Source organism: Hyperolius riggenbachi, chromosome 5 (genome assembly GCF_040937935.1).
Source record: "Hyperolius riggenbachi isolate aHypRig1 chromosome 5, aHypRig1.pri, whole genome shotgun sequence".
Taxonomy (NCBI): Eukaryota; Metazoa; Chordata; class Amphibia; order Anura; family Hyperoliidae; genus Hyperolius; species Hyperolius riggenbachi.
This window is the reverse complement of record NC_090650.1, coordinates 20,343,751-20,366,041: the sequence shown is the minus strand read 5'-3', so window position 1 is coordinate 20,366,041 and position 22,291 is coordinate 20,343,751. Positions and strand designations below refer to the sequence as shown.

At 42.1% G+C, this 22,291-nt stretch overlaps 1 protein-coding gene across 16 annotated transcripts in view; it reads right to left on the bottom strand.

Moving 5' to 3' along the window:
- Positions 1-22,291, bottom strand: part of OBSCN (obscurin, cytoskeletal calmodulin and titin-interacting RhoGEF) — a 511,999-nt gene that overhangs the window by 328,923 nt on the left and 160,785 nt on the right. For all 16 annotated transcript variants that reach the window (XM_068235137.1, XM_068235143.1, XM_068235140.1 and 13 more), the window contains 2 exons: positions 17,244-17,510; positions 11,911-12,177 (listed from right to left, as the gene is read on the bottom strand). In XM_068235137.1, the coding sequence (XP_068091238.1) occupies positions 11,911-12,177; positions 17,244-17,510 (534 nt within the window). The remainder of the gene's footprint in view (positions 1-11,910; positions 12,178-17,243; positions 17,511-22,291) is intronic.

Genomic DNA, 22,291 nt, shown 5'->3' with positions numbered 1-22,291 from the left:
CACAACAATTAACATTGAAAGGGGCAGGAGGGAAATACTGGGCTGCAGGAGAGGGAGTGAATAGTTGCTGCACTTGGGGGCCTGGAGGAGTTATTGGCTGCACTTATGGGACAGGAGGGGTTAATGGCTGCAATACTGTATGCAGTGAAGTCATTAACCCCTCCTGGTCTCCAAGTGCAGCTCTGAATTCTCCCACCCCAAGAGTAGTTGTTAATTTTTCCTGGCACCCAAGTGCAGCCATTAACTTTTCTGGGTAGACTTATACTTGAGTCAATAAAAAATCTGGCTTACGAGGGTCGAATATTGGAGTTGACTTATACATGAGGTTGACTTATATTTGAGTATATGCAGTAAGTCATGTTTATTACTGTAATGTATAAGTAGTTTGTTCCAAATGGAACTTTTGAAATTAAAAGATCCTTTCTGCAGTTGTACGTGCTGAAGCTGAGCACCTATCCATACCAACTTCTAGGCATTTATTCAATTGGCTTTTTCTCCTGAGTTTTTCCTAGATCGTCTTTCATCTTCTCTTTAAAATAACTTTTCAGCACTTTGAAACTGAAAAACTATTAAAAAGCAGTTGAAAATTATTTTCAGTATTTTCTTACTTGGTTGGGGCTTAAAATGCATATTATAGACACTTGACCCATTATTTTTTTTTCTCCTGCATTTTCTCCTAGTTGACTTTTAAACCACCCACAAGCAAGAAAATACTCAAAATTATGTTGCTAGTACTTTCACCTCCCTTTTTTTCAATTGAAAAGTGCTGATAAGTTATTTTGAATACAATACGAAAAAGTATCCCTATGAGAAAACTCAGGAGAAAAAGAAATTTAAAAAGGTCATTTTCTTAAATAAGAGAGGAGAGTGTGCTAACAAGACATTTCCAGTCAAGTCACCAGGCAAACTTACAATTAAAGATTTAGCTTTTAATGTATAAACGTTTCCTCAAAACTGATAATCATTATATTTAAATGAGTCCTTTTATGTTAGGCTTAATTAATATGTAAACTTCTAAAAACACCTATATATTAACCTTTTTTTTTTTTTAAAAAAAGTGTCATAAAGTATCCTATAATGAGGCTGTTAATGTTAATATAGGTCCTTAAAGGGGCACTATGGCGAAAAATTTTAAAACTGTGCAAACATAAACAAAAAAGAAGTTCATTTTTTCCTGAGTAAAATGAAAACTTTTCTCCTATGCTGCTGTCACTTACATTAGGTAGTAGAAATCTGACAGAACTGACAGGTTTTGGCCTAGTCAATCTCTTCATGAGGGGAAATCTTTGTGAATTGCAATTTCTTGACATTTCTTGAGGCAATTACCGCACAAGTCGGTAATGTACCCTACTAGTTAGGAACTCTAATTTTCAGTGCAGTAATAGGTTTAGTGAACTGTAATTTGGAAAGGTGATTGGTAAAATCAGCTGTTTTCAGCATTACTAAATGCGGTAAAAACACTTTGTGAATAGAGCACATGGTGAAAATTGCTATTACAATTTGAATTGTTCAAATTGAGTTTAGTCGCGGTTGAAGGTGATGCCCTCTTAGTTCCTAATTAACTGGGAAGACACCAAAAATTCAATAAAGGACATAAAGAAAATGCCCTAGAAAATGAAAGCAATGTCAACTGATCATAGTCTTGGCCAAAACTGTTGGCACCCCAAAAGTGTTTCCAAAAAATCAAGTATTCCTCACAGAAAAGTATTGCAGTAACACATGTTTTTCTGTAGACATATTTTGGTTTACACATATTTTGGCTTACACAGGTTTCTTCCCTTTGTGTGTATTGGAACAAGACAAAAAAGGGAGGGAAAAAAGAAAATTGGACATAATGACACACAAAACTCCCAAAAATGGGCTGAACAAAAATTATTGGGACCTTAACTTAATATTTGGTTGCACACCCTTTGGAAAAAAATAACTGAAAGCAGTCGCTTCCTATAACCATCACTAAGCTTTTTACACCTCTCATCCGGAATCTTGGACCACTCTTGCTTTGCAAACTACTCCAGGTCTCTCTTATTGGAAGGACGACTTTTCCCAACAGCAATTTTAAGATCTCCCTTCAGGCGTTCAATGGGATTTAGATCTGGACTCATTGCTGGCCACTTCAGAACTCTCCAGCACTTTGTTGCCATCCTGTAACGATTGTGGAATTATTTCCGAGGTCAGCGCACAGGATGCGCACTGACACTGTGGAAATCATCCACAAGCATATAATCTGAGAGAACCCAGCTGCGGTGCAATGCACCTGTAGAGGGGAATTCCTGCTGGCAGATGGAGCTGTGAAGAACAGAGGAACAACCCCTCTGTACTGCCACAGATGCCAGATAGGAATTGTACGTGGGGAAGCAATGCAGAGCAAGAAAGCCCTTAAAGAGAGAGAGCACAGAGACAGAATAAATGCGCGTCCACCAATCTAGTCGCCACCCAGCGACGGTGAACACACAACAACAGAACCAAAGTGGGAACGCAATCGCAAGAGAGGCGATTGCCAGAAGTGACACAAGACCGAGCAGGACAGAGCACGAGAGTAGCAAAAGGCACAGCAAACAAGAACAATAAGAAAAATAACAAACGCTAACTAAACGCGAACACCGCACTCATTCGCAACAGCAAATGCGTTTTAGCACGATCACCACGCATTAGGCGCCCAGTGATAAGCGTGCCACCCTAACTAACCAAGGAACTCCAATAAACAAAACAGGAACGCTTGCTAAACGGCTGCCTCACCTCAGGCAACCGCAAGCGTTAGCTCCAGACAGACGAATGGAAAACAGGAAGAGGGCAGATAAGATCCACCGCTCTTCCGCCAGAGCGAGTGCGATCCGGGTTCAGGGATAGGACAGGAAGGATCCACTGCTCTTTCCGCTAGAGCGAGTGTGAACCAAGTAGAGAAACAGAGCAAACATGATCCACTGCTCTTTTCCACCAGAGCAAGTGTGATCCAGGTACAGAAAGAGAGCTAGCAGAATCCACTGCTCTTTTCCACCAGAGCAAGTGTGATCCGAGTACAGAAACAGAGCTAGCAGGATCCATTGCTCTTTTCCACCAGAGCATGTGTGATCCAAGTACAGAAACAGAGCTAGCAGGATCCACTGCTCTTTTCCACCAGAGCAAGTGTGATCCGAGTACAGGAATAGGCCTAGCAGGATCCACTGCTCTTTCCGCCAGAGCGAGTGCGATCCACACGGCAAGACAGACAGAAGGAGTAACCAGTAGCAACCGCAGCTACGGTAAACTCCAAGACATAGACTAGAGAGATCCACTGCCACTACTGCTAGGGCAAGTGCGATCCAGGTACTGGACCAAACGATTCACCATCGTCAACCGCTGGCGACAGTGCAATCGCAAGGACAAGACAAGACAGGCAATACAGATAATACAACCTGACTGTACTAGAAGGACTGCCTAGTGCAGTCCCCAGGAATTACTCTAAGATAATCTTAGCAAACAACAGCAATGCTGACACTCTAGGAGTGTTTGCAGGAACACACCTTCATGACCAGCAAAGGATTGTGGGATCACATGGTATTTATACTGCAAGCCTTCAAAGGAGGCAACTAGGCAATTTGCATGACAAGCGTATGCAAATCCCTCAGCAGCAGAGCAGGTCTGAAACTTGCAAAGTGAAGACAGGTCTCTTTTCCAGAGACCTGTAGCCCACAGACTTAAGAATGGTCAAACAGCTGTCTGCCTGTGCAGACAGCTGAGCGGATCATTACACATCCATTCCTAGGTGTTTTTTGACATATGTTTGTGATCATTGTCCTGCTGGAAGACAGAAGATCTTAGACGCAAACCCAGCTTTCTGACACTGGGCTCTACAGTGCGACAAAAAATCCTTTGGTAATCTTCAGATTTCATGATGCCTTGCGCACATTCAAGGCACCCAGTACCAGATACAGCAAAACAACCACAAAAGATCATTGAACCTCCACCATATTTCACTGTAGGTACTGCGCTCTTTTCTTTGTAGGCCTCACTATGTTTTTGGTAAACAGTAAAATGATGTGCTTTACCAAAAAGCTCTATCTTGGTCTCATCTGTCCACAAGACATTTTCCCAGAAGGATTTTGGCTTACTCAAGTACATTTTGTCAAAGTAGCTTTTTACATCTGGGTCATCAGTGGGGTCCTCCTGGGTCTCCTGCCACAGCATTTCATTTCATTTAAATGTTGACGGATAGTTCGCACTGACACTGATGCCCTCTGAGCCTGCAGGACAGCTTGAATTTCTTTGGAACTTGTTTGGGGCTGCTTAGCCACCATCCGGACTATCCTGCGTTGTAACCTTTCATCAATTTTTCTCTTATATTCACGTCCAGTGAGATAAGCTACAGTTCCTCTGTCTGCAAACTTCTTGATAATGTTGCGCACTGTGGACAAAGGCAAATATAGATCTCTGGAGATAGACTTGTAAACTTATTTATTTTATTTATTTATTGTATTTATAAAGCGCAAACATATTACGCAGCGCTGGACAATAAATAGGGATACATACAATATTTTGGGGTGACATACAGCAATAAGACAATACAGGAATACATGCAAACCAGATCACATGGCACAGTATGTGTACAAGGTAATGCTTAGTCACTAGATGGGAGCATGGAGATTAGGCAAGTCGAGTTCACTCAGATCCATAGGGATGGGTGTACGGTAATGGAGGCGCATGAACAGTTAGGAGACACAAGAAGGAGGACTTTGCCGAAGGCTTACAATCTTGATATTGTTGATATTTTTCCACAATTTTGGTCCTCAAGTCCTCAGACAGTTCTCTCTCCTCTCTCTGTTGTCCATGCCTAGTGTGGCACACACTAAGACTTCTCTCTTTTTTTTCTGCTTTCAGGTGTGATTTCTAAATTGACCACACCTGTTACTTGCCCCAGGTGAGTTTAAATGAGCATCACATGCTTGAAACAATCTTATTTATCCACAATTTTGAAAGTGTGCCAATAATTTCATCCAGCCCATTTTTGGAGTTTTGTGTGGCATTATGTCCAATTTGCTTTTTTGCCATCCTTTGTTTGTTTTGTTCCAATACACACACAGGGAAGAAACGTGTGTATAGCAAAGCATGTGTTACTGCAATACTTTTCTGTGAGAAATACTTGATTTTCAGAAAAACATTCTGAGGTGCCAACAATTTCGGCCATGACTGTAATTTTCAACATTTAATTGTTTACTAGTGATGGGCGAGTTTAGTTTCGCCATAATTTTTATGAAAATGTCACATTATCACACAAATGAGAATATATGCAAAAATATATGGCTGGAGAATGGAGAATATCTGCAAAAAGTCAAATCAGTATATATATACTGTATATATGCAAAAAATGTATGGGCATTCTTGCAGAAATACACTAAGCCCTGACCCCCATTCCAGTAGACTGAAGTAAAAGGGCATGAGAAATTCCAATTTTAAAAAAAAATCAGAGTCTCACAAAAATGTGTACATTGCAAAAATTTGATTATAATTTTGAAGCTTAAATGCAAATTTCAATGTAAAAAAGAAAATAACTGCCAAAAATTCAAGCTCCTCCCTATTGTTTACAAATTTGTTCCAGGGGTGACCTGTTTTGAGTTCAAAATACATCTTTATCCTAGGGGCGTGAAAGGTGTATGTGACAACCGATTCATAGCAACAGTATGAAGGTTTTCCCAATATTTGTATTATTCAAATTACGGTATAACATTCAAAATACCATTTTGTCGCTACCAGGTACTAATAAACGCATTTACACAACACAAGGTTTGCAGCCTAGTCCATTTACCAAAAGTTAAAAGCACCTTTAATTTTTCTCAAGAGTTTCATGCACACAAAAATTAATAAAAGCTGGTAAATGGTGATGAATAGATAAGGGAGTTACGGGTGATGAGTGCATTCGCTAGAGACGTGTAGTTTCTGTGGCATAAGATTAGTTTGGCAGTTCGGGTTTCTGTCTTCGAAGTGACCACACATCACATCATATCAATGTGTGTTATAGCAATGTCAAGTAAGAACTTAACAGAAAATGCAACATGAGTGTGAACATTTCTTGGAAAGAAAAATGAGATCATCAAATATTTCCTGGAATCTCCTATAATGTCCAGTAATAGAAAGGAGTAAAGAATTCATCAAAACTGTAATTCAATTTTAATTTTAAAAACAGGTTATTAAAACAGCATTAGAATGAAGTGACCACAGAAAATGTCTTCTTCCTACGGAGGAACAAATTTAAAAAAAAAAAAAGTTGATTTATTATATGCTTCTTGCTTATAATTATGCATTATGAACTTTTTGCTTATATTCTTTGCTCATTCGGTTGTTCCAAAGGTTGGTCAGAAGTAAAAAAAAAAGAAAGCATATATCCATGACTGTATGAACATCGGGAACTGAAATCCAGCAACAAATTCAGACAAAAAAAATATTTTATTTATGATTCTAGAGGTATTTCAGAATCTTGTTTGATGCATTCACAGTTGCAATAATCTGCTGAGTTCCCACAGGGATCTTGAATTAGTTCTAGATTACGTTTTAAGCACTCTTGTTGGTCTTGCCTTACCCTTAACATCAAGAACTGTACTACTCTTCCAAGTCCCATATTCACAGATGTACGTGCCTCTGTCTTTGTCAGTCACGTCACGTATGATCAGTTTGTTCTCACATCCATTTATACTTATTTGATACTTTGAAGAGTTTCTAACCACTTTGCCATCTTTATACCAAGAAACGGGTTCACTTGGTTTTGTGGTTTGGCAAACAATAGTAGCACTTTCCCCGAGGGACACCTCCAAGTTGGTGAGAGAAGGTTTCTCTAGAATAACAGGACATTGAAATTTTTTTTTTCTGTTTCCTAAGCAAACTTTTCTGGAGATGCAACAAATGTTACATTTTACGATATTTCATGATGCCACATTTTTTTACTTAGATAACATTTAAGATGGCAAATATATTTAAATAGTTTTAGCTCTGAAAAGTGGAAGACTTTCAGACGTAAACTTTTCTTTCTTCAGTCTTCCAAAAAAAGGACTTTGTGCAAAACAAATAAAAACTATATCATGAATTTGGCCCATTGCTTATAGTTCTGGTAAGCAGCATAGCCAATTGTTTTTACAAAAAATATTTGAAAATGACACATGAAATATTGTTATATAAAGGTTAATTCTCATATTTCTGTGTCGTTAGTTTTAAACAAATTGACGTTTGCAAACACAACTGGTGAAATTACACCATTTTAATCATTTGAAGTTTCGCTCATCTTCTACTATTATTTTAATCTACACCATGCACAAATCCATTGTTACCTTTAACTAATAATTTTACAGTTGTTTTTTGATCACCAGCTTCAAACGTGACCATGCCGGAATCTTTGACTCTAAGCTGTTTGAGCGACAGGGTGTGATAGCCTCCTGGTAGTGATTGAACTTCATTGACTTCATTTGTATGTAGAGGGGTTTTGTCCAGGAACCAATAAACTTTCCCATAATTTGCTGGAGAAATTCTACATGTAAAATTTGCAGTTTCCCCTTCATAAACTTCAGCATCTTCAAGATCTTCTACTATAAGAATTTTTTTGCCTAAAATGAATACACATAGAGAGTTCAAAAATGGGAATCCAGGATGGGGTAGGACTGGTGGTCTAGTGGCTTATTTAACCCATTCAGTAGTCTTCAGAGTTCTTCAGTAATTACTCTACGAGACAATGTTCTTTTCTAGATTTTAAGCTATGATTATAAACAAGTTACAAACAGACTACAGCAAGCAAGCCAGCACGTACAATACATTTATAAGCCACACCAAATTTCGCATTAATGATCTAATGAAAATGTGTAGGTTAGTAAAAATTTAGGTTCAACATTTGAGAATTAATTTACAGGCTAATTACTACAAATCCAACTCATCTAATATTTAAACTTTTGGTACTGGTATGATTATAAATAGCTCTCATGATTCAAATTTGCAATGAACTCTGTGGACAAAGTTAATGTGCCATAAAAATATAGAGGGTAGGCTTTCTCTTTCCCACCACTAGAAAGTGGTAAAACATGTTACAGCGAACAAAAGCTGTAGCCAGTATTTCCCTTTCTTACCTTGATAAAAAAAAGACAACATTTTTCAAAATGTTTCTTTACAGATAATTAAATTGAATGGTTGTTTACACTGAGTTTATACTTTACATTAAGTTCTGGTGCCCAACATTATAAAGGCCAAATCTTCTGACTAAGGGTGTCTATGTATTGCTTGGTTTTTGGCATTGGTAACTGGCCGATTAGATTATAATGATCGAATCTGGCAGAAAGTGATGTCACATCATGGCCATGCGATCAATGGTTTTGATCAGTTTCTGGCTGAAATTGGTCAAAAGGATTGATCTGGCATTCTGGAGAATGTTGGTTGAAAGGGCTTGTTCAGGAGTGTGGTAGTCACAGCTTTTCATTCCCCAATAAAAGAAAGACCCTTGGCCGGTCTCCCCCAAAGTGAATTTGTATCCCCTGGGCCTGTGGTGGATGTTGCCTCCTCCAACATGAATCCTCACCTCCTCTGGTGTCTGGCATCTTTTTGAATTGCCACCGCAAGCACCTGCGCCATGAAACACTGCCGCATGTAATGACGTCACAACATGCAAGAGTGTCACATGGTGCAGGCCCTCACAGTGGCAATTTAAAAAGATGCCGACACAGGAGGACATGAGGAATCACGCTGGTGTGAAAGGTTAACGTGCAACATTCACCACGGGCCTGAGGAAGGGGGAGGAGGGCTGTGGCTAGGACAGTTTCCAATAGTGTGTGGGCAAGCAATATATTCTTCTATGATCAGGTTTGGTCAGAGAGGGATCTATCTGATGGTTGACCCAGTGGCAGATCGAGAGATGTGTGGCCACCTTTAGTGTCAGATTGTTAACTATTCTTTTAAAACTGTGGACTTATTTTTGCCTAGTTAAACAAAGGAAGAGAACAATCTGGTCTAGATGCCAAACATTCGAGCTAAACCAGAAGGTGGAATTCCAAAAATTAGCTTTTTTTTAATATATATATTATATACTTCTTAACCTGTAAATTTTTAAATACTGTATATTCTGGCATATAAAACTACTTTTTAACCCTTGAAAATCTTCTGAAAAGTCAGGGGTTGTCTTATACGCCGGGTGTCATTGATGCTGAGTGGGTGATACGCCCTATCCTGTTATCACCTCTCAGATCTCGCTGCTGAGGACTGTAGTGAAGCGGTGCAGGTGCACATCTGGGATATGAGAGGCAGAGAAGGAGGTGAATTGGATACAAGGGTGGGCCAGAAGGATGAAAGAGGAGTGTTTTATTGACACAGCGTGATTTATTCTTCCATACCACTCTGATAAACAGGTAGACAAGGAGAGTTGACCAATCCACTTAGGGAAAGGGAGAGTTGACCAATCCAACTAGTGAATCGGCTATTACTGTTATATACTGGGTACCACATACAGCACAGCACCAGTAACTGTTCATACATAGCAGCAGTATATGATTTTTTTAATTTTTATTTGGTGTGCGTTGTAAGATGGGTAGTCTTATACGGCAAGTAGATCCCAAACTCTAGATTTTAACTGGAAAAGTTGGGGGGTTGTCTTTGACGCCCAGTCGTCTTATACACCAGAATATACAGTATTAAAAGCTAAACTTAAAGGGACCCCGAGCAGTGGCAGAAATGAAAAGAGTACACTTACCTGGGGCTTCGTCTATCTCACCGTAGGTGGTGAGGTCCCCCGGCGTCCTGCTGGCTCCTCTCCTTCAGCCTGCGCCGACCCCCGTTACAGGCTACACCTGGGCCGGGTGTCGGGCCGGCTCTTCCTGGTTAAAGACGCATGGCATCATCACGCCGGCCGCCACGTGACAGGTCTGCGCATACGCGGATTTTTACTCTTCATTTCTGCCACTGCTCGGGGTCCCTTTAATAAACACACATTACATTAACCACTTAACGACCAGCCAACGGCAGCTGGTGGCAGTGGTGTTTCCATGGAAACGGCTGCTCGTTCGAGCGGCCGTTCCATGTCAGTTCACGGAGGAAGTCTCCTTGAACAGCCTGCGAGCCTCCGATCGCGGCTCGCAGGCGAAATGTAAACACCCGGGGAAAAAAATCCCCGGTGTTTACAGCGTATGGCGCTGCTGTCACAGCAGCGCCGTAAAGGAGATCGGCGATCCCAGGCCATTGATTGGCCGGGGATCGCCGCCGTCTGATAGGCTGAAGCCTATCGGAGGCGGTACAGGATGGATCGCCGTCCTGTACCGCCCATAGAGGGAAGGAGAGGGAGGGAAGGAGAGGGAGGGGGGAATAGCGCTGCGGAGGGGGCTTTGAGGAGCCCCCCCCCCGCTAAACACAGATAGCCAGTGCCGATCAGACCCCCCCCCCCCCCAGCAGGACATCCCCCTAGTGGGGAAAAAAGGGGGGAAGTCTGATCGCCCTGACTAAAACCTGATCTGTGCTGTGGGCTGAAGAGCCCACCCAGCACAGATCATATGAAAATCCTGCGGTCCTTATGTGGTTAAGTGAAAAAATATTCTCCTTTGGAGATCATTTTTCATCCTCTGTTTTAAATAACTCTTCAGCACTCTGCAATTCAAAAAGTACCAAAAAGTAGGTGAAAAAGTGCTGTCAAAAGTATTTTCTTGCTTGCCGGAGGCTTAATAGGCATTTTATGCATAAGGTGTGAAAAGATCACGAAGAAGAAAATGGAAGAGAAAAAGTGAATTGAATAAGGGTCTCTGAATTTTGTATAACGCACATCTCATTCAAATATGTAAAACCTGAAAACTTTTATAGTAAATACTTTAATATAGTAATATGTCACTAAAGAGACATTTTTATTCCAGCTGAAAAAAGAACTTTGAAAAAGGCAGCTAAAATGCCTGCAACATCTGGAATGTATTAATTTTTTTCCATAAGTAGTGCTGCTTCAAAGCAGTGTGACTGAGCTACATGCGAACAATACGTAGAAGACAACACAGCAAATAAGATTCTATAAGCACACTGGGGAGGAGGTGGGACTCAGGGGTTAAAGGTTTTTTTTCCTCACTAAGCAGGAAGGAAGTGAAGCTGCAGTGCTGGCTACAAAGAGCTAATCTCAGCAGGGGGAGAAAGTGGCATGGTCACTGGTCAGATAAAGCTTTGTGTTAGGAAAGAAGCTCCCAATTTCATGACAGACATGAGATACAGGATCAAGCCAGTCGGGTCCTCACAATATTTGTATTTCAAAAAGTACAGATGTGCAATACAGTTCTGAAGTCGAATAATTATATTCATTAAAAATTGGGAGGCCGATCTTAAGGCTATTGTGAAAAATTGTATAATTTAAAATGCATTCCTTCGCCTACAGTAGGATAGTCATCTACACAAATTACTTAAACCGTAGTGAAAATAACATCATGAATAAAATTTGCTTATTTTTTACAATATTAACTTACAGATTATTTAGTCAGCGTTTGCCCATTGTAAAATCTTTCCTCTCCCTCATTTACATTCTGAAATTTATCATGGGGGGGGTAACCTCTTCAGTCATGCATGGTGATCTGTATGGAATGTTCGTTACTGAGAGTTCTATGCACAGAGGGAGATACTGCTTGCTTGGCAGTTGGAAAAAGCTATTATGTCCCACAATGCAACGAGGTTCACAGCCAACAAAATGTCAGGGCCATAGTCATGACATCACACTGTGGGAGGGGTTTCACCACAATATCAGCCATACAGACCCCCCTGACGATCTATTGGAGAAAAGGTGAAGATTTCTTGTGGGAAAAAGGGTATCAGCTACTGATTGGAATGAAGTTCAATCTTGAGTTAGGGTTCCTCTTTAAGGTTACTAGACAATCTTATAAAAATTGTGCTGTATAAAATGACAATAGAAATTAATGCGAGGGTTACAAGACTGGCATAAGTTGGCCTCCATACCTTTTACGGAGAGTGAAGCCTTACTCTGTGCATCGCCAATATCACATATGTAGGTGTCACTGTCACTCTTCTCCAGGTCATTCACGGTCAGACTTAGGACATTGCCTTTCTGTGTGATGTCATATTTCTTGGAAGGCTTGAGTTCAGTGATGCCTTTCCTCCATTTTACGGTGGTGGGTCTTTTCTCTGTCTCACAGGTAAATGCAGCTTCTTCTCCTTCCTCAGTCTTGATGTCAGAAAGCTCCTTGGTGAAGTGATTGGGTTTTTCTGAGAAACAACAAATATTTTGTAAATAATTTGCATGTGAGTAGTAGTGTAGTAGCACCCTCTATGGATTATTCACTTAGATGTGCCCGGCTAGTAGTCCAGCAGCCCTCTGGAACGATCAGCAGGAAAACAAGGAAAAGCCAGCACCATCAATGATAAAGCTTCTGCTCTTTTATTGCATAAGGAAATCCCAGCAAATAAAGCAACGTTTCAAGGCTGCACACCTCTTTGTCAAGCTTGCTGGAAATCGAGATACACACTAGGTTTCAATAAACATCATTATATAGTATGCATGGTTAGCAGCATCCAATAAGATTTGAATTCATCTGCCCCAATCATAACAGTCCTATGCTGGTGGACCTGATGGGGAACTAATACGCCGCTGCTATGATAGGCTGCAGCTCTGTGAAACCACCCACCTGTTCAGCCCCCCACTGCCTGGCCAGTCGCCGTTCTCCTGGGTCCGCCGGACGTCACAGCGGGTCCCACCCTCCACGCATAGCGTATCTGGTGGGTTCCCCATGTGTAAACACGCAATGGGCGGAGCCTAAGCTCCGTCCCAGCGTGTCTCGGCGGACTCTATGGAGACGTGAGCGGCTCTCAGCCGCTGACGTCACCAGTTGAAAACAGGACAGGCGGCGCCGCCAGCCAATCAGAGCCCAGCCACACACCAGGAGCGTGGCTGTCGCCTGGCAACCATAGTAAACATGTCGCCAGTACGGCGCCACCATTGTACATCAACATTAACAAATATCAGTAGGCATTCCACCCAACTATCATCATAAGATCGCAGACTACAAATCCTCTCTGGAACAGAGAGAAAGCACCAGTACAGGAAAAGAGCAGCAGGGGGGGAAGAAAAAGGAGGGGGGAACAATAAGGGGGGAAAAAGAAAAAAGAAAAGGAGAGAGGGGGAAAGAAAAGGAGAAGAGAAATAATAAAGAGGGAAAGAAAGAGGGATGACACATTCTATCGTACTCAAGGAACAGTAAACAGAGTATAATCAGAACGTGTCATATAACTATCTATCAGGACATCATCACATGTTAGCATGACCCTATGACGTCATATTACCAACACTCCACCAGGGTTCCATGTGAGAAGTAAGGCTGGGCACAATGGAGTCCCAAGTTAAGTATACCAGGTTACAAAAAAGGTAATAGATCAAGCTCCCTATTCAATCCTCTTGGCTCCATTGTGCCCAGCCTCTTAATCCAATAAGCCTCCCTCCAAAGCAGCTTCTTAATGCGATCACCTCCTCTCCTAAGAGGTACTATCCTTTCAATGACCATAAATCTAAGCTACACATGTGATTCAGATTACGTAGTTTATGCTTTAAAATGCCCATGTGGCCTATTATACATTGGTCAGACTACACAAAAACTTAAAAAACGCCTATCATCTCACAAACATGCAATTAGAGAAAAACTAACGGATCAGGCGGTAGCATATCACTTTGCACAGATGGGTCACCATGTTAGCCAGCTTAGATTTATGGTCATTGAAAGGATAGTACCTCTTAGGAGAGGAGGTAATCGCATTAAGAAGCTGCTTTGGAGGGAGGCTTATTGGATTAAGAGGCTGGGCACAATGGAGCCAAGAGGATTGAATAGGGAGCTTGATCTATTACCTTTTTTGTAACCTGGTATACTTAACTTGGGACTCCATTGTGCCCAGCCTTACTTCTCACATGGAACCCTGGTGGAGTGTTGGTAATATGACGTCATAGGGTCATGCTAACATGTGATGATGTCCTGATAGATAGTTATATGACACGTTCTGATTATACTCTGTTTACTGTTCCTTGAGTACGATAGAATGTGTCATCCCTCTTTCTTTCCCTCTTTATTATTTCTCTTCTCCTTTTCTTTCCCCCTCTCTCCTTTTTTTTTTTCTTCCCCCCCTGCTGCTCTTTTCCTGTACTGGTGCTTTCTCTCTGTTCCAGAGAGGATTTGTAGTCTGCGATCTTATGATGATAGTTGGGTGGAATGCCTACTGATATTTGTTAATGTTGATGTACAATGGTGGCGCCGTACTGGCGACATGTTTACTATGGTTGCCAGGCGACAGCCACGCTCCTGGTGTGTGGCTGGGCTCTGATTGGCTGGCGGCGCCGCCTGTCCTGTTTTCAACTGGTGACGTCAGCGGCTGAGAACCGCTCACGTCTCCAGAGTCCGCCGAGACACGCTGGGACGGAGCTTAGGCTCCGCCCATTGCCTGTTTACACATGGGGAACCCACCAGATACGCTATGCGTGGAGGGTGGGACCCGCTGTGACGTCCGGCGGACCCAGGAGGACGGCGACTGGCCAGGCAGTGGGGGGCTGAACAGGTGGGTGGTTTCACAGCGCTGCAGCCTATCATAGCAGCGGCGTATTAGTTCCCCATCAGGTCCACCAGCATAGGACTGTTATGATTGGGGCAGATGAATTCAAATCTTATTGGATGCTGCTAACCATGTATACTATATAATGATGTTTATTGAAACCTAGTGTGTATCTCGATTTCCAGCAAGCTTGACAAAGAGGTGTGCAGCCTTGAAACGTTGCTTTATTTGCTAGGATTTCCTTATGCAATAAAAGAGCAGAAGCTTTATCATTGATGGTGCTGGCTTTTCCTTGTTTTCCTGTAAATAATTTGCATGGAATCTTCCCTCAACCAAAGCTTTTGCGAGAATCAGCATCAATTTTTGTAGTTTTGGATAAAGCTGGGAAAGGTTAAGGCATTTTCTGAACTGAAATGTGACACGATAAGATAAACATGGGTGCATATAGTGCTAGTCTGCTAATAGTTTGACCAGGTTCCTTTTTTATTTTTTTCACAGCAAGTCTAAAACCGTGCTATTATGTATGTAAATTAGGCAGTAAAGCCGAAATCAGCCTGTACTCTCCTGAAAAGTAAAGAGAAGAAAACAGTTTTATCTGCAATGAGCAAACAAACACCGATAACCAGGCAGAACTCTCAAGATGCAAAGAAGAGGATTTAATTTTGTTGGGAGCTAAAGGAACCAAGTTTTGCCAAACACTGACATGGCTGCTCTGCACACTTCACAATTAAAATGTAACCCCTTCCAACCAGTATGTAGCCCTGCCTTCCCAGTAATGTCACAACTTTGGCTATTTTTTTAAGATCTTATCTAGATGGTACAGGACTCCTGCTAGGTTGGCCTTAATGTTTCCTGGAGCTGAAGATAGGTGTTGGAGGGGGTGTGGGGAAAAGGGTACTATGGTGTATATTTTTTGTAGTTGTCCCCGATTAAGATCTTTTTGGGAGGAAATTTTATTGTATATAAATACATTTAAGATATATCAAATTAGGAGTGATACTTTAGAAGTTCTATTACATTGTTCTGGCATGTCCATTTCCAGTTATAAAAAGTCAGTTATTCCTCAGCTGCTCATAGCTGCTAAGAGTATAATTGCAGCATTTTGGAGGCGTCCAGATTCTCCTTCTGTTGGTGGGTGGATAGGTAGGGTTAATAACCAGTTTAAAGATGTGGAGGAACAGATTGCGTTACGGTTGGATAGATGGGAGAGCTATCGTATAAAATGGTCTGATGGTTTGAATTTATAAATTCTGATGAGTATAAAGAATTATTGCTCTCTGAGGAGGATGGTTTTCAATTTTGTTGTTTTTTGTTTTTATTATTTTGTTTATTCATTGTTTAGTTATGTATGTTGATTTGTTATATTCTGTTATGTATTATTTTTGTTAATAAAAATCTAATTATATATATATATATAAAAAAAACAACTTAGGCTATCTATCTATGCGGAATTCTCCTCTCAGAGCATTCTGTTCCAACAGAATTTTACTGGCTTCGGATAACAGAGCACACAAACATTCAGCACAGATCACCTGTCAATACTAAAGGTGTCACCACCTATAAAAATTTCAGAATGTAAATCTGGGTGTTTTTACAATGGACACACACTGACAAAATAATCTACGAAGTAATTTTCTTTATTTACTAGTAGACCCAAGCCCGGTCTTTTTCCTGCCGCTGCCAGTGAGCATGCCCGCACCCGCCCACCTCGCTCCCTGGTCCCATCCAGCTGTCCGTTAGTGCAGACATGCGCAGTAGCAAAAAACAGGGACACAGGGACAGCTGGACGCAGCGATACAGGGAGTTTATTATAGAGGATTTTTTAAAAAAGCAACTTAATTCATTACTTTTCAGTACACCTCCTCTTTCACAGCTCTAATAAGTAGTAGATTGTGAAGAGAGACTCAAGTATAAGCCGACCCTGTGTAGCCGAAATCATCCCTTCTAGGGGAACTGTAGAAAATGGTCAATTTTAATTAATGGTAAGCACATAGGTTGAACCAAATATAAGACAACCTCCCTGTTTGACTAAAGGGGCACTCCAGCGAAAAAGTAAGCAGTGAAAACCTGACAGAACTGACAGGTTTTGGACTAGCCCATCTCCTCATAGGGTATTCCCAGGGTTTCTTTGTTTTCAAAATCATTTCCTGAACGCATTTTATTTGGCATATACTTGGCAAAACTATCCACTTTTGCCAAGGGCAGGGCTGAATTTCCCAATAAGGCACTGTAGGCATGAGCCTACAGGCGCCTGATGATGGAAAGGCGGCTCCCTCCCCTCCCCAAGTGCCTCCCTCCTTCCTTCCCTATGCAGAGTCCCGAGCGGAGTCTCCTTTCAGTCGGGGGCACCGGTAGCTGCCTAATACATGGGGCACGTCTAGCTACTTAATACTGAGGGAACCTCTGGCTACCGAATACTAAGGGGCACCTATAGCTACCTATGACGGGCTAGGGAAGTAAGGGAGGAGTGACAGCTGGGACAGCCAGCACACTTTCGGTGCAGTTTGGTGGAGGTTTGTAAGTTCATGGAGGGTGAAGTTTAGGGTGCCAGGACATTTGTGCGCCTATAGGCTCCTGTGATGTAAATTGGGACCTGGACACTGGTGCTTTTTTTTTTATAGAAATGAAGGGAGGGAGTAGTGAAGGCCAGAAATGTATGAGAAAGTCTTCACAGACGGAGAATAAAGTTACAAAATTACATAAATAATAATGTATATTACGGTATATCTGGCTACACCTACCGCTGATCTGAACGGCTGCTTTTGTTTTGGAGATAGAGGTCTCACAGACGTATTCTCCAGTATCTTTAGATGAAGCCTCGCGGATTATGAGCTGGGTCACGGTCCCCTCTTGGACAATCTCATACTTCTGGCTCCTCTTCAGCACTTTGCCGTCTTTGGTCCATTTCACGTCGATGTCTTCTTTGTCCATCTCACATTTCAGGACGACATCTTCTCCAGCACTGGCGGTTTTATCTTCCAGGGGCTTTGTGATAACAGCTGGCTTTTCTAAAAAAAAAAAAAGAATGGACGATAGTTTTATGATGTGGGTACTAAAACTAAAGATTTGGCATTAACCACTTGCCTACCGCTTGACTGCATATGCCGGTGGCAGCGTGGCTTTGTTGTTTCTCCAAGCTGCCATAGGGCGTCATCTCACGAGGAGCTTGATTTGACGGGAACTCGTGCTCGCAAGAGCATGAGCTCCTGTCAAACACAGAGGGCCGCAGCGATCAGCCTGCCAGCCAGCGATCATAGCTGGCAGGCTGCTCTTTTCAGTTATGATTAAAAAAAACAGCGTTGTACAAAGGATTGCCTTCTCAGTTAACTATTCCTTGGAGGGGCTCACAATCTAATCCCTATCATAGGCCTATGCCTGTGTATGTGTAGTGTAGTGTATGTATGTTAGTCTAGGTCCAAAGCAAAGTGGAAGGGGGAATAAAAATATATATATTTTTTTTTTTAATTGATACTTTTTTATTTACAAAAACTCCTTAAAAATAGCAGCCGCAATCAAATACCACCAAAAGAAAGCTCTATTAGTGAGAAGAAAAGGAGGTAAAATACATTTGGGTGCTAGGTTGCATGACTGAGCAATAAACCCTTAAATTTGTGAAGTGACGAACTGTAAGAAATGTCCAGGCCCCCCCCAAAAAATGTATACATACCTGGGGCTTCCTCCAGCCTGATCGCTCCCTCATCGTCCTCAGTCGCCTTCTGGAACCACCACAAATTGCCCCGGAAAGTCCTCCGGTCCGGGGCATACTGCACATGCACAGAATGCTCCCAGTCACGGGAGCACGACGGGGAATCATGCACGGCGGACTTCACCTACACTGACCGGCCCCGACTGGACGACTTACCAAGGCCATTTGAGAATGAACCAGGCGTCGACTAAAGGTGACAAGGGAATGATCAAGCTGGAGGGGACTGGAGGAAGCCCCAGGTATGTATAAATGTTTTCTTTGTCCTCAAACTCACGTACAATTTAACACCAAAGTGTGTAGGCTATAGAAGGTAAAGCCTGGGTAGATACTGAATCCCAAGAAGATGTAAACACGCCATACACACATCAATATCCACCCGATGCAGCAAAACAACCAATCCCTCTCCAATCAGGAGCTGATCAGAGAGTATTGATTCTTTACACACACAGCACATCGATTCTAAATAGATTTCATTTTGAGATATATTAAGAATTGATCAAACTGCAGCGCATGCAGTGCAATGCTATGAGCTATCGATCCGGGACCTACACTCCTGCCCCGCCTCCAAATGACAGAAATGTTCTGTCTGGTCAGATGGAGAATTTTGATCTATTTCAATCTTTGTTGTTTGGAATTCCAACTGTCCCAGTGGCCCATATGACCAATATGTGCCATAATATTTTTTCTCTTGAGTTTTCTCCTAGGAGATAAGGGGCTTGATTCAATAACTGCCGCTAAGACGGTTTAGTGTGCCTTAAAGAGAATCTGTACTCTAATATTCTTACACTAAAAAGCATACCATTCTATTCCTTATTTTCTCCTGGGCCCCTCTGTGCTGTTTCTGCCACTCTCTGCTGCAATCCTGGCTTGAATTTAACAGTTTTAGGCAGTGTTTACAAACAAACTAACCAGCTTGTGATAGGCTCACATAAACAGAGTGTGTGAGTCATACAGAGTGTGCAGGGGGCCTGCAGAGGGTGTGTATCGCTTCTATCCAATCACAAGCAGCCCTGCACATTCCACACATTCCAGCCTTAGCCCGACAGACACGACAGAGGAAAGGAGATAAGATTTATTACAGAGACAGTGCAATTAGGAAAGGCTGCAATAAGCCAGAGCACATTAGTACAGGCATAGGAACTTATAGGCTAGAAGAACTAAGGCTGAAAAATTTGTTACAGAGTCTCTTTAGTGTTAGCGTGCGCAAACCACGGTGTTAGGTGGTTTGCGCCCACACATTTGAAACAATCCCGCTCACTGCGCGCGCAGTGCCGGTAATAGTGCGCGTTGCTGGCCCTTAAAAGTTGTAACCGATGCGACTTAAATGACGCATTGGGTGCCCGTTAAGCAGCGCTATGATGCGCCACTTCAGGGGGTACCCGATGCGTCATTTTCGTTGCATCGGGTGCGACTTTTAAGAGCCAGCAGGTGCAACGTTATCGTCGCACCGTGCACTAATATCGACGCATCCGCGCTGCGCGCAAACTAGGTTTGCGCACACTAGCGGCCAAAAAAGGGCTTTTCACACCGGTGCTAACACTTAGCGCTGGTTAGTGAATCAAGCCCAAGGTTTCATCTTCTATTTATAATAGCTTTTCAGCATTTTGCAAGTGAATTACTGTATATTCCTGCGTATAAGACTACTTTTTAATCCTTGAAAATCTTCTGAAAAGTTGGGTGTCATTGATGCCGGGTGATACCCCCTATCCTGTTACCGCCTCTCAGATCTCCCTGCTGAGGGAGCGCAATCTATTCTTCCATACCGCTCTGATAAACAGGTAGACAAGGAGAGCTAACCAATCTGCTTAAAGTGAACTTAAAGCCAAGTAAAAAAAATGAGATTAACTCACCTGTGGCTTCCCTCAGCCCCCTGCAGCCGATCAGTGCCCTCGCAGCCCCGCTCCGATGGTCCAGGACCCGCCGGCGAACACTTCCGGTTTGGCCGTCACCAGCCGACAGGCATGGGAACGCGAGTGATTGTTCGGGTTCCCAGCCTGTATATCGCCCCCTATGCTGCTATTGCGGCCTCCTGGCTGCAAGGGGCTGAGGGAAGCCCCAGGTGAGTTAATCTCATTTTTTTTACTTGGCTTTAGGTTCACTTTAAGGAGAGTTGACCAATGCAACAAGTCAATGGACTATATACTGCTATATACTGGGTAACACATACAGTACAGCACCAGTATCTGTTCATACATAGCAATAGTATATGATTTTTTTTATTTTTATTTTTATTTTTATTTGGTGTGCGTTGTAAGAGGGGTAGTCTTATACGGCGAGTATATCCCAAACTCTATATTTTAACTGGTAAAGTTGGGGGTTGTCTTATACGCCCAGTCGTCTTATACGCCGGAATATACGGTAATACCAAAGAAAAGGGTGGAAAAGTACCATCAAAACTAATGAAAAAGGCATTTTTTTGACAAGTTTGAAAATGTCACTTAGGAGAAAATGTATGAGAAAAAGTTAATATTTCATATGTATATATGAAATGTAGTTCGTATGGGCCAGTGTATAGAATGTAACGCCATTACTCATCAGCGCCATGTGGCTCTGGATATATACACCTATGTACTGTATGTACTATATACTGTATGTACTGCAGATGGGATGTAATTATGTCCAGGATACAGGAAGATGGGTGCTTCAAACTCTTGGCAGACCAAACACCTGAATTTGTACAGAAGGCCGCGGGAAGATAAAATCGTCATATGGCAACAGGCAGCAATAAAAAAAGAGAACCCTTAAAAGGCTACATAGTGGAAATGAACAGAGGCGCCAAAAGTATAAAAGTAGCTAAAACTTTTAAAAAAATGGGGGAGGCAGTGGTGGACTTACCTCCTCCAAACAGACACAAAAACAGGTTGATATTATATCAACAAGCAAAATTATTTATATATACTGTACATTAAAAAGGGTCAAAGCAGCACGTTTCGGTGTGGCCCCGCTTCATCAGGCAATGGGGATGTAGCATACAGCAACAAGTCTCTATGACTCAGCCTAGCTTCATAGACAACTTGTTGCTGTATGCTCCATCCCCATTGCCTGATGAAGCGGGGCCACACCTGCAAAACGCGTTGCCATGACCCTTTGGGGTGTATATATAAATACATTTGCTTGTTGATATAATATCAACCTGTTTTTGTGTCTGTCTATAAAGATATCAGTGCACACTCCACAGTAATCAATATCTGAAAAGAAAGCACAAAGCTCACATAGCGTAATACTGCAACTGTGACTAATAAAAGGTCAGCAGCACACAGTGACCATAACATCAGAACCCTCCATCAATCAGACAGGGGCTCACCGGATAGTTGCCACCTCATACAGCAGGTGGATCTAGCGCTTGGGCTGTCATCCAGCCAGTAAGGATAACCCAGGAACGATTCCTCCGATAAAAGTTTATTCCAGCAAGTATCCGCAAGGATCCATAAAAGGTAAGTTCTGACAATATTTTGTCAGAACTTAAATATACCAGTTGTTGTCAGTTATATATCAGCAGCTGTCAGTTACAACTGAATGTGCAAGGTAATGTCCATGTTTCCCTATGGCTGAAGTGGGTGATATTACAGTTTAACAGTGTGCTGACCAGGAAGCTGTTATGGGGAAATGGCCATTTTTAAAATGGAGGATGAAGAAATCGATTGATTATAAAGAGGAGAAAGAGATTGAGTAGTAGACTACATAGGAGGTAAGTATGACCTATGTTTGGTTATTTTGACTTTTTATTTTCAGTTCAGGTTCTCTTTAAAGAGAATCTGTACTCTGAAATTCTTACAATAAAAAGCATACCATTCTATTCATTATGTGCTCCTGGTCCCCTCTGTGCTGTTTCTGCCATTCTCTGCTGCAAACCTGGCTTGTAATTGCCAGTTTTAGGCAGTGTTTACAAACAAACTAACCAGCTTCTAATAGGCTCAGCTAAGCAGAGTGTGTTAGTCACACAGAGCCTGCAGGGGGTGTGTACAGCTTCTAGCTAATCACAAGCAGCCCTGCACATTCCAGTCTGACTGCCTCAGCCTGACTGTGCCGACTATAGAGAGAAGATTAGATCATATAACAGAGATAACACAGCTACTGTGCAAT